At 40.8% G+C, this 13,282-nt stretch overlaps 1 protein-coding gene across 5 annotated transcripts in view; it reads right to left on the reverse strand.

Moving 5' to 3' along the window:
- Nucleotides 1-13,282, reverse strand: part of tanc2a (tetratricopeptide repeat, ankyrin repeat and coiled-coil containing 2a) — a 66,036-nt gene that overhangs the window by 9,311 nt on the left and 43,443 nt on the right. For 4 of the 5 annotated variants that reach the window (XM_074657233.1, XM_074657232.1, XM_074657230.1 and 1 more), the window contains 13 exons: nt 9,969-10,108; nt 9,168-9,399; nt 8,907-9,079; nt 8,437-8,517; nt 8,150-8,350; nt 6,370-6,504; nt 5,051-5,247; nt 4,849-4,957; nt 3,782-3,904; nt 3,568-3,705; nt 3,343-3,441; nt 1,164-1,355; nt 873-966 (listed from right to left, as the gene is read on the reverse strand). In XM_074657233.1, coding sequence (XP_074513334.1) covers nt 873-966; nt 1,164-1,355; nt 3,343-3,441; nt 3,568-3,705; nt 3,782-3,904; nt 4,849-4,957; nt 5,051-5,247; nt 6,370-6,504; nt 8,150-8,350; nt 8,437-8,517; nt 8,907-9,079; nt 9,168-9,399; nt 9,969-10,108 — 1,914 coding nt within the window. The remainder of the gene's footprint in view (nt 1-872; nt 967-1,163; nt 1,356-3,342; nt 3,442-3,567; nt 3,706-3,781; nt 3,905-4,848; nt 4,958-5,050; nt 5,248-6,369; nt 6,505-8,149; nt 8,351-8,436; nt 8,518-8,906; nt 9,080-9,167; nt 9,400-9,968; nt 10,109-13,282) is intronic. The other variant, XM_074657231.1, reaches the window with a different exon arrangement.

The raw sequence follows: 13,282 nt of genomic DNA on the forward strand, positions 1-13,282 counted from the left end.
ACAATGTTGTGAGAAGATGTGGAAAATGTACTCGTCCGTAATATGTTGCAGTATGAGAAGTACGGATAGACTACAGAATAATAAAGGATGACTTACTTTCCTAATTTAGACCACTAGATTTGGACACATTGAGACATTTCATTATTCTCAAATGAGATGTTTGATTATTTTTTTTCAATTTCTGTAAGACCAATCCACAAATCGCTCATTCTGGTCTGAACCCTGGTGAACTGAGGATGTTGTGTTAAGGGCGTTTGTAGCTGTAGTGCTCAGTTTCCTCCACTAGAGGTCAGTCACATGTAGCACAGCAGCTATTGACTGAAAGTCCCTCTTAGTTACTAGTTGTTGGTACTCTGAATGACAAAGGTGATCCATTCAACCTGGATGATGTAAGTCACCTGTATTGTGTCACAAAAAATGCACATTATATGTAACATAACATATAACTTTGTGTATGTATACATATATGTATATATATACATTCTTTCTTCTTTTTCTATTATTTTTTTACTTTCTCCTTTTTTTAGTTTAATTTTGTCACAATTGTGACTATTGTTATTTTGTTATCATATATGCTAAGTTTTTTCATACAATTATCTTATGTTGGGGGGGGGGGAATTAATGTGTATTGCTGTCTATTGATTGTGTTCTATTCTTTGTGTTCAATAAATATATTGTTTAAAAAAAAAAAAAAAAAAATACTGATAGATTAGTGAATTAGTAAAACATCTGATCAAATCAGTAGTATTACTGCAGTATTATTATTATATTATATTATAGTCTTGAAGTATCAAAACAGCTGCGGTGGAGAATTATTAGTTGTAATGACTAGTAGAGTAGTATTCCTGCAGTATGAACACTTGTTGTAGTACCTGTCTCTCCCCACAGACTGTCAGGTGTGTTGATCTCAGGTCTCTCCTCCTCTTCCTCGTCTTCCTCTGGAAGATCCAGGAGGTATGACACGGTCTACACACACACACACACACACACACACACACACACGCACACACACACACACACACACACACACGCAGACACACACACACGCACACACACACACACACACACGACACAATAACAAATGTTACAAACATATCATAAATACAACGTCATGACTCAGTGACACACAGTGTTATAGAAGTGTGTGTGTGTGTGTAGCTGACCTCTGTGTGGCCCATGCTGGCAGCTGCTATCAGAGCCTGCTGCACCGCCTGGCACCTGCTCGCCCCCCTCTGGCCGCAACAGGAAGTGCAGCTCCAGTCCGCAAGCCTCAGCAGGAAGCGCAGCACCTCGAGGTGCCCCCGCTGAGCCGCGTGCACCAACACACACCGACCTGAGCTGTCGACATGACCCACCTGAGTACACGGGGAGACAGAGACTTAGAGGCAGTTTCCGACACACACACACACACACACACACACACACACACACACACACACACACACACACACACACACACACACACACTCACACACTACATAAACTCACATATCCAATGCTTGAGCTATATCTGATGATGATTGCCCAGAATAAACCAAAAAAGACTCTTTATCTGTGAGTGCTGGTGATTTGTTTCTTCTGTTCTTACCACTACCTGGCACCCGATACTGTTCTTAAGAGACGTGCTTGCTGCTATTTTTCTATTTTGTAGACAATGGAAATCAGTCGCCCCTTCATCGTTCGGATTGAACTCTTGTCCAACACAGCAAGTTATGAACAAGTCGTATTTAGACTCTCAGGACACTTACAAAAGTCTACAATAGGTATTCACCTGTAATTTCTTTTTTTATTTTCTTTATTTATTTGTCATTATGTGTTTGCTGGCGAACCTGTTCATCTGTATTTGAACACTATGTCTTATTATTGTTTGTATTATTATTTGTTTATGGAGATATGGGGGTAGGTGGTAATGGGTGTTTAAAGTGTGTAATTGTCCTAAGAAATGTCCATATCTCTGCTAACTGATCTCTTGATATAGATATAAAAAAAAGAATGAAGAAAAGCTGTTGGAGACAGCCCCATTCTCGATACGACCACTGGATGGCACCGGGTCATCACCATCCTACCGGAACCGTCCCGAAATGAATGAGGACAGCCCATATCTTTGTTTTTCTGCATTATCTTTAGTTAATCATTCAAAGTGACCTTTAAATTAAATTGAACATCAAAAGTGGTTTATTTCTATTTATAAATTTATAATTTATCCAAAATATATATTTTTTTATTTAAAGGGACTATTTGTAACTTTGTACGCGCATAAATGTAGCGGGTCGTCACACATGCGCGCTCACATATGCGCGTTCGCGTGTGGCCGCTGCCTCTCCAACTCTGCCTGCCTGCCTTCGCTCAGAGAGCGCACATGTTCTCAGCTCGCTCCACCTCTAGACGTGAACGCGCGCTCACTCCTCACTGCAGAAGAGTTAGTTTAGCTCTGAGAATATCTAGTGAAGTTTGTGCAGAAAAAAAATGCTGCAGCTCCTCCAGACCAACAGAGGTTTCCCGTGCCTTGTGAAGTGACGGAGCTCCTTAGCTAGTAACGTTACCCTCTCGTTACCGACAGGGTGCCGGTGTCTCCTCTCTCCGGCTGCGGGCGGAGAGAGCAGGGAGACACGCTGCAGAGCCCCGCTGCTTCAGCCTGCACTTAGGCAGGAAAAGCCAACACTAGGATCAGATCTAAATCATGGAGAGACCTTCATCTGGTCAGCTAACATTACTGCCAAGCAGCTGAAATATAGAGTGATATTGTGCTTTTAGCTGACGTGTGTCGCCTCACTGTTTTGAGTGATGCTCGTTCAGGTATATTGAGAGCGAGCAAGCGCGAGCCCAACGCTGACTTTCGTTGATTTCACGGCCACAGGTGTCGCTGTTAAGAAGCATTTCTGAAAGTTACAAATAGTCCCTTTAAAAAAGTCATTTTATTATTTTTTTTAATTTATAATTTGCATGTTTGTTTTGATTTTGATGTTAACATTGCAGCGAAATTAAAATTACAACATTTTTTTTATGTGTCAAAAAACAAGATAGCATAGGGCCCACAAAAAGTTAGAACCGGCCCTGCTAGCTAGCGCGTCTTAAAGTTGGAAGAGCTGCTGGACAAGAAGTACTTGTCATGGGGAGAAGCGCAGCATGTTGGCAATCATTTTCAGCACCGTTCATTCTAATATAACATGTATTTTTCTTTCAACACTTGTCCCAAATTCGTCCCAAAATCATTATTTTTTTTGGCCCCGCTCAAGCTCGAGCCGTGGATGGCACCAAAGCATACGTTTGGCAAATTCTGCACATAGTGGCTTTACATCTTGAGAGCCACAGAATCCAGCTGGCAGACATGTAGAGTGCTACCTTAGCTGTGTGCTGACTCAGCATGGTGACAATCCCCAGATGTCCAGCTGCAGCAGCGAATCCTAGTGCAGTCAACCCATCATGTGACCGAGCATCCACCTTGAAAAACAAAACAGAAGCCACAAGTTTGGATGCAGTGAATTGGCACAATCTTCCAATTACAACCGTGTACAATTTTTACCATAAAATGTCAACGTGTTGCACAGAGACTGAAAACCTTTTTACCTGAGCTCCAAGGTCGAGCAGCAGTGCCACAGCATCACTGTGGCCCAGGTGAGAGTGGACACACAGCAGGGGGGCGTTGTTGAGGACGTCACTACGGGAATCCACATCGGCCCCGCCCATAATCAGCAACCTGCTCACCTGGACAGGTAGGAGGCAAAGTTACAGTCCACCTGTATTCACAAGTGTGTGGATGTGTGTGTGTGCAAAATGTTACCTTGATGTTGGGGGTGTAGAGGTTGCGTAGTGATGAGAGAGCAGGGCTCAGGCTCTCCGTGCTGTAGGACAGCCACAGCCCCTGCAGAACTGAGGAGGAAACCCCGAGCTTCCTACTCAGACCCTGGAGACGACAATAGATGACAGAAACAATTATTTAGACAGGAAATAGACGGGTATATATAGATATATATAGATATATGACCATTTTCTGTATCAATACATCAAGCAACTTGCTGGAAATCTTGCAATTTGAAAAATTGCTGTTGTAAAGGTAAATTAGTGTGTGGCACCTCACAATTTTCTTTACAACACCTTGATAGATTATTTTATAATATACCGTAAGCATAAAAATAAATAACTTCAGCATTAAAATAAGTAACGTTATCTTGATATAAGTAGCGTTAGCAAAAAAATAAACAACATTATCTTAAAACACGTAACGTCAGAATAAAATACGTAACGTTATCTTAAAATAAGTAACGTAAACATAAGAATAAGTAATGTTAGCATAAAAACAAGTAACATCTTGAAATAAGTAACGTTAGCATAAAAATAAACAACATTATCTTATAATACGTCACGTTAGCATAAAAATAAGCACGTTATCTCACAATACGTAAAGTTATCATACAAATACGTAAATTCTGCTTTAAAATAAGGAAAGTTATCTTAAAATAAGCAGCGTTAGCATAAAATAAGTAACATTATCTTATAATACATAACTTTAGCATAAAAATAAGTAAAGTGTGTGCTTGCTAGCCTGCTAACATCTCCTAATGTTACGGCGTCACTGACCTAACCAAACTTGGCAGCAGCGTAACTCGTTTAATTGACTGCTGATTGGCAAATAATCAGTCTGTGAATTGGATTGGATAGAAATTTAGGTTTACCGAGTGACTTTGTCTTATCCCAATTTTTGACATATTCTTTGAACCTTTGGCGAGCGAATCAGAAACAGGTCGCGAGCCACTTGTCGCTCGCGAGCGACGTGTTGGAGACCCCCGCTCTATAGTGAGTCATTTGAAGACTGTGTGTGTGTGTGTGTGTGTGTTTGTGCGTGCTAACCTTGTAGATGTGAGCCTTCAGGATATGATGTCCCAGCTCTAGTGTCTCTTGTCGGTTCAACTTTCCTTCCTGTCTGCAGAGCCAGAAGGCCAGGAGAGTGTGGCCGCTCCTGGAGACAAACATACAGCTCAGTGAAAAAACATACTCTTTTTCTTCCGCCGTCTTTTTCCCGCTCTCACTCTCTCATCGTCCGTCAGCATACCTGGGGTCACAGAGGAACCTGTCGTCCTGACCCTCCTCTCTCCACATCAGCCACTCCCTAAAGGAGGCGTGGTTTAGCATCCGGCTGCCGTCGCTCTGCCGCAGCAGGAAAGAGGAGAGCTGCTCCAGACGGTGCACAAACTCCCCCCAGTGCAGCGTTCCTCCGGTCACAGCGCTCGCGTTCACCACCTCAAACAGCTGGAGGAGGAGAGGAACAGTCGCATTTCATATTCATATGTCATCTTCGATATGTCAGAGATATGCCAACAAGACTAAAGCCTGGGACACACCAGTAACGTCAGGAGCGCTTAGCGACTGCGTTACCTGTTGTTTTTTATTTCTGCATCCGTGTTAACAGGTTAGAGCAGCGTCACACGCTGCGTCTCTTCTAAAGAATAGAGGTCTCGCCTATTTTTGATGCGTGCTGCGTGCGTCTCATAGCAGCAACAGATAGTGAAGGTGATCTATTGACTGTATATTAACATCATATCAGCAAAATTACTATAGTTTTGATGTCTATCTGTAGAAAATGTTATGGAGATGAAAAAAAGTAAAGACTTATTTTTAAATCAACACTTCCTGCTTTCGTTTAAAAATAAAAGCCCTCAAGCGTTTTTTCTATGGACAGAATTCCTTCATTTGTTAACACGAGGCTTTTATTCTGAAATATGTGCCGGACAATGTTTTAGAACATGCAGTGACTTAGAGAGCTCCATGAATAAATACAGTACGGAGTTTTAATTGTGGATTATTACTATTATTTACAAATTACCACACGTTTCTTAACCTTTCTTGGTCTAAAATAAATATAAATTATATTTATAATGAAATGAAATGGTCATTAAAAGGGAAACTATGTAGAAAGAAATTGCTGACAACAGCAGCTGCAGCAGCAGAAACACAGCTGAAATGCAGCTGGTGTGAACGCCCGACGCGTGTCTCACGCAGCCGCCACGAGCTCCTGATGTTCCTGGTGTGTCTGGGGCTTTAGAGTCGGACCAGCTTCAACATGACCAAAAGTCTACAGTCATGCTAGCAGCTCTGTGAGGCTCTACTTAGGCACAGCAGTGCTTTGAGCTGAATGCTAACGTTAGCATGCTGACATGCTTATGTTATGTTTAGTGTTTTAGCATTTGCTAATTAGCGATAAACATCAAGTACATCTGAGGCTGATGCAGGGATTTGGTCATAAACAAAATAAAAACTTTAACGGCCTGATGGCGCTGGAGGAAAAGGTCAAACCTTTTGTATTGTAATACACACACAAACACACGCACACACACACACACACGCTCACACAGACACAGTGATGGTGTGTACCTGCTGGTCGGTCAGCGGGTGCAGCGACGCCACGGTAACGTTGAGCAGTGGCAGAACTCTCTGGAAAGACGACTGGGTGGGAAACCGCATGTTGAGCTGCAGCAGGTAGACTTCCGCTAGACTCACAGGGACCACCTAAACGCGCACGCGCGCGCGCACACACACACACACACACACACACAGTATATTAAACTGTATACCTACACATAAACATTGGAATGAGGAGAGACTTCAGAGAGCAGTTCCAAAGCACACTGGAGCACACGGATTTAAGGCAGTAAACTTTATTTAAAGACTAACGTTTCGATGCCAACTGCATCTTCATCAGAGTCAAACAGATCTGAGACTCACATCCTCTTAAACAGCCTCCCCCTAGTTGGGAACTGATTCAACATAGGCTGGAAAAATTGGGGAGGGAACAATAGGCTGCACGTAGGCAGGTAAACAATCATACATCATATAGTAGTAAAAAGAGAAAAGTAAAAGTAAATATATAAATAGCAGTTTCAGTGACCACATGCATGTACATATATCAAAAACAATTGTAATAATAGTGATAAATAAAGACAAAAGATAAATACATCCCTCATCCAAATATCAAAAAAAGGTCTTAAATATCTTAAATGACATTGAGCTACAATCAGATCATCAATCGATAAAAGAGACATACATGTGGGGATAAAGAATGTCCCTACCAAAGATGATAATATCGTCTCCTATTGAAAACAATAGTAAATTTCATCTGATAATGCAAAAGCTTTCACATCTTACTCTTCAAACGACGGGTCAACTGCTTTCTGTACTTACTTGTCAAATTATATTAAAAGCTTAACTGACTGTAGTATGTTGGCAAGAATCTGGCGATAGGATACATACGTGTACAGGGGTTAGGATTCAATATATTGTGGTATATTGCGATACTGTAAGCAAGGAAATATAGTGATTTTTTTAGGGCTGTCAATCTATTAAAATTTGTAATCACTATTAATCACATGATTGTCAATACTTAATCGCAATTAATCGCAAATTAATCGCCCATATTTTATCTGTTCAAAATGTACCTTAAAGGGAGATTTGTCAAGTATTTAATACTCTTATCAACATGGGAGTGGACAAATAGGCTGCTTTATGCAAATGTATGTATATACTGCATTTAGCATAAAAAATATGCTCAAATCATAACATGGCAAACAACAGCTGTCAGTGTGTCAGTGTGCTGACTTGACTATGACTTGCCCCAAACTGCATGTGATTATCATAAAGTGTGCATTTCTGTAAAGGGGAGACTCTTCTATGGGTAACCATAGAATCCATTTACATTCACTGATCTGGAGGTCAGAGGTCAAGGGAGCCCTTTGAAAATGGCCATGCCAGTTTTTCCTCGCCAACATTTAGAGTAAGTATGACATGGTTGGTACCATGGATTCTTTAGGTTTCCTAGTTTCAGATGATAACAGTATCTTCACTCTAGCTTTACAACTGAGCCCGCTACAACCTAAAAATCACAAGTTGTGTTAACGCATTATCATCACGTTAACTTTGACAGCCCTAATTTTTTAGCAGCTAACAACAATGTTCAGAGCGAGCTAGCACACTTTTTCAGAAGATTTGGGTATTTTTAGTTCATTAATAAAAAGAAAAACAAAGTAAGTATCATAACCAAAACAATTCCAAAGTAGATCATTATCTATTATAACTGACTAACCTGACTAACCTGACTAACGTCATTTTACCTCTACCCGTCCTTTCTTCCCTCCTTCCCCTCCACCCCTTTCCTCACCTTGAAGCTGGAACTCTTTAGTACCAGGTATCCTCCCTCTATCAGGTCCAGGGTCAGTTTCAGGTAGAGGTACGAGCCCTTGCTCAGGCTCTTCAGGTGGCCGATCAGCTTGGCCAGTGCCGTGTTGTCGAGGCGACCGTTGCTCAGCGACACGTTGCTCTGGATCTCTGCGCTGCTGTGGATACGCTGCAACAGGTAACCCTGAGGGAAAAAACAAGACCGATGTATAAATGAACAGATCGATACTGTACATAGAGAGACAGGCGGACAGACTGTGTGCATGTTACCTGTAGGTCCTGGTCTATGGCGCCGTTCTCCTCCATCTTATCGAGAGAGATGCAGTGAAAAGGTAGAGAGCGAGTGATGTCCTGATGATGAAAAACAGAGAAACAGATTTTGTTAAGCTTCGTCGGCTTCATTGGTTCGTTGAAAATGTGTTGAAACAAGAACTGTGAAAGGGGTCTTGTTTTAACACTTTATAATAACCAATCATTTATAAACGGTAAATTGATGGTTAATTAAACTTAGTTAATAGTTGTTTTATTGTTAAAAAACAATGACACAGGACAAACCGGGACGTCTGGTCACCATATGTTAGGTGTATTTTTGCTGTTAAAAAAGGCAGTCATTGTTAGAGTTTTGAAGGGAATCTGGTGATCAGAGATGGTGGTGAGCTTCTGTGCAGCTTTAATAAATGTATAATTTAGCAGAACATCCACCAGCTGTTCCCTGAAGTGTGTGTGTGGAGAGTGTATACCTGCTGACCAGTCCTGACGGTGGTAATGACCTTCAACCAGGAAGGAAATTTCTGGACGTTGCGGGACAGGAAGGAAGTGAGCGTGTCGCCGTAGTCTGGCCGGTGGAACTCTGCCTCGTTCAGCCCGTCAATAAGTATAATAAGCCCCGCCCCCTCCACGTGCAACTTCCTCTCTGTTAAAAAAACCAACAGAACACATGAAGTACTATCCCTGACTTTACAGAAGAGAAGCTAGCAGAGTACAGTCCAACCCCAGTGTACCTCTGTGGAGAGCGTCCAGCGGCTCCAGTATTCCTCTCTGGAGGGCAGAGCTCGGATCCTGGATGCAGGAGCGCATGCTGAGCGTGCTCTGCAGCTGCGGCGTCCGGTGCAGCAGCTCCCGATAGGCCGACAGCTGAGGGGCGTCGCTCAGCGTCGCCGCCATGTTGTGGACGAACTCCGGAACCAGACAGGTGTGACAGTTATCAGCTTGACAGAAATGATATGAGACTACCTGCAAAGACAGACAGGAAGATGATGATGTGGATTTCTGGACCAGCCTTTCAAGTTTCCGCTGGAGAGATGTCTTGTGATGAAATGTGTCTGTCTTGGCTTTACAAATCAGTAGAAAAGCATTCTGTGTAAAATTAACCAACAACAAGTTTGTCATTTTGCAAAATACTATAATAATAATATTATTATATGCTTCCTTGACGAGAGTTAAATAAGAAGATTAATATCACTCTCATACGGTAAAATGTAGCAGGAGTTAGCAGCCGGTTAGCTTAGCACAAAGACTGGAAGCGGGGGGAAACAGTTAACCGAATTTGTGTCTTTATGCGGGGTTATGCATAAGTGCACACACTATTTCTTGGCTGTGTGCAGTGACTTCCTGGTAGGATGTGCGATTAATTTGCACGTCAATAGATTCTTTCGAACAGATGTTTTTGTCATGGATACTTTCACACAGAACAGTTCTTAAGTCCAGTTAATGTACTTGAGTTAATGTACTTCCAGTAACTGCTTTCTAGTAATCAATTGTGTTGTACAGTAGATCTACGTGAAGCAAAGTGGGGATCCTACCTGTCCTGCAAGCCTCCTCAGCGCCTCCTCCTGTCTCCTCCTCATCTCTGGAGTCCCCGGACAGCTTCCTCCCCCTCCTTCATCTCCCCCACCTCCTCTTCCCAGGGAGTCATGGGAGAAAGAAGCAGCCTCTACACCTGCTGGAGTGAGAGCATGAATATCAGAACTTTTCTATATTTTAAAGGTCCCATTTAAAATTTTAAAACCCAGTTTTTTTTTTATTACAAAGCAATCTTAAATCCTATATATATATATACTGTGAAAGTATCGAAACACTCAATCCACAGGGAAATACACACAGCTCGTATTCAGAAACAAGCTGTCAGGATTTCTGTCCATTTGTGATATCACAAATATACAATATTTAGACCCTTTTCACAGATTTAAACATAAACATTCTAAATGTGTCCCAGCTTATTTCTGGTTGCAGTGTATGTGAATGTCATCAACTGACAGGAAGTACACATGGACCCAAGCTGTTGCCTAGCAACGCAATTCTGTTGCAATTCCGTCGAAATGCACTAAAACGGAGCGTTTAAGACAAAGGGTAAATACAGGCATATTCAGGCAGACAGTATGAGGAAAATAAAGTTTTTTATGAACATTACAGCATGTAAACATGTTCTAGTAGAAACACAAAATACAAGTATGAACCTGAAAATGAGCATGATATGGGACCTTTAAATCTCAGTAAAAACAAATCATTCCTCTCTTTCTTCTGGATGCTGCCTTCTTTACTCAACCACATTTCTATTGCTTTGGTGTATTTTTTTTCCACTGCATGTTTTAATGTGTTTTTCTGGTGTTTGGCTCAGCCGTGAGTCTGGTTGCTGGTTGTGAGTTTTATTGGGTTCTGCCTGATGACTCAGCTGTCTCTTACAGAATGATTCAGGTTGTCTTCATGGCTGGAAGAACTCACTGGGGGTCCTTTGGCAAGCATGTGATTTGGGCTCCTGCCAACAATTTACTGTGTCCCCTTCAAGTGCTGGGTATACTGTATAAAATGAAGCTAATCGTAAAACATTTCGAAAACAACACTGGGCTTTTTAATCTGTATTCTTCTTTCTAATTTTACATGCATGAGCATATATTCTTACAGATTTTCTACATTTCTAAACTGACGGTAAATAAAAGCTGTGTAACTGTTAAAGAATAGTGGAAATAGGACGGGAGTTTTTAATCAGAAAATACAATCAGAATTGCATTGGGCAATATTGCATGAACTGGATGTTGTGTATATAATGGGAGGAAGTTCAAACAAAAATGGGCCATAATAACTCATTGGGCCATATTGCATAATTACAAATATATATATATATGTATATATATATATATGTATATATATATATAATGAAGTTGGTCTGAAAAAGGAAGAAAAAGCTATGGACAAAAATCTGAAAATCTCTCTCAGTTGGCTGTTTGCATGAACTTGAGAGAAAGTCCCCTAACTTTAGCTCGTCCTTTTTCTACCGTCAAGTTGCACAATAATCTGAATGCTGTTTGTATCTGTTCAGAGTGAATTATCTAATAATATCTGAATAATGCATTGTACTATGAATCCACTCATAATTTGCATAAGTAGGTAAAGCATGGTTGTGATTCGTTATTCCCCAGTGTGAGCTTCAATGCAGGTCCAAAGTTAAAACATGCCGCTAATTCTCTAGTACACCACGCTTTATTCAGGGCCGGCTTTAGGGCATAAGCCATATAGCAGGTCGCCTAGGGCGCCACCTTCCGGGGGGTGCTGGTTGCCCTTAAAAAAAATAAAAAAATGTTTTAAATAATGCCAGTGGGCACCCTTTCCTCATTTTCTGCATTGATGGAACAAATGAACAAATAAAGAAAGAAATACACTTCTACACTCCTGTATCTCTCTGACTAAATACTTTTAAGCCAACAATATCAGGGAGCAATTGTTTATTTATATTATAATAAACAGTTTTTTATGAAAATAAAAAAATCTTAATTTTTGTCCAAAAATCATTGTGATGTCTGATGTGTTATGCGGTTTACGGGGCTAGGGTTAGCCGCGGCGGTGGCTCCAAATCTGAATATCACCTGGGGCACCAAAAGGGCTAGAGGCGGCCTGGATATTCTCAAAGTACAGGATTGGTCTAGAAATGATACAAGGTTGGTACTTGTATTTTGGGTTTCTGCTAGAACATGTTCATATGTTTTAATGTTAAAAAAAACACATTATTGTTCTCATCCTGTCTGTCTTCACCCTCTGTCTGAAACGCTCCCCCAAAAAGGCCCCTCCAGAAAAAAAGCCCAGTCTGCTCTGATCGGCTTATGAGAAAAATATGGTTCACCTTTACAAAGGTAGTTCTCAAGCTGTGGGGGGTGTATTCAAATGAGACTGCATGTGACATAGGAAGGGGAGCCAAATCTGAATGGCTTGTTGAATCAAATGTTTTCTGATCCACGCAGCCCACCAAAAACTGACTGGGTCGTCTTATTTGTGGGTTGGTAGGAACTCCAGATACCCAGATGGATGTGCACAAGCACCGAAAGAGTTTTTCATGATATGTCCCCTTTAAGGTCAACTGCAGATTGACTTTGAAGTGAGTTCATATTATCCATAAATGAGATGAAAGAGATAAAAGAAATCTGAGTATATTCTTTTTTTTTTAAAGAGTTTGAAAAAATACAGTTGACAGCGAACAGGATGTGTTGCTTTCTACTGAGAAATGGAGGTTCAACCTTTTTACTCATTGATTGATTAAGATGAAAGATTGTATTTGGTAAAGTATATTAATATTGTAATGAGTTTCATATTTATGGTCATTTATAAAATTAAAAAAAATTATTAAATAAACATGACGGTAATAATGTTCATCTATAAGTAACTTGACCAATGGTCTGTAAATAAAAACTGAAAATACACTCAGACACCTCACCCCAGTAAAATTCAGTGAATAAAACGTGGTGTGGATACGAGATGTGCTACGCACTTTAATTTTGGATTAATTTTTTTACTAATAACAGGTAACTTGATTGGTATAACACATAGGGATGTTAATAATTATCCGTTTAACCGTTAACCGACATTAAGCATTTTAACCGATTAACGTTATCGGTTAAAACGGTTAAAAGAAATGTTAATAATTAATTAAAAATCTGAGAAAAACTTGTCACTTGAAGGGGAAAAGCTGGTCCACCTTAAGAGCCCACCTTAATAGGCGGAGCCGGCGTTACAGACACAGGAAGTTGGCTCCTGTCTATAGCTCGCTTGAGCGGAGGAGTTGTAGCCTCGTAGCATTTATTCACCGACAAATAAACTGTAAACACACTGTCTGCTACAGCTACGTTCA

Source organism: Sebastes fasciatus, chromosome 13 (genome assembly GCF_043250625.1).
Source record: "Sebastes fasciatus isolate fSebFas1 chromosome 13, fSebFas1.pri, whole genome shotgun sequence".
NCBI classification, from domain to species: Eukaryota; Metazoa; Chordata; class Actinopteri; order Perciformes; family Sebastidae; genus Sebastes; species Sebastes fasciatus.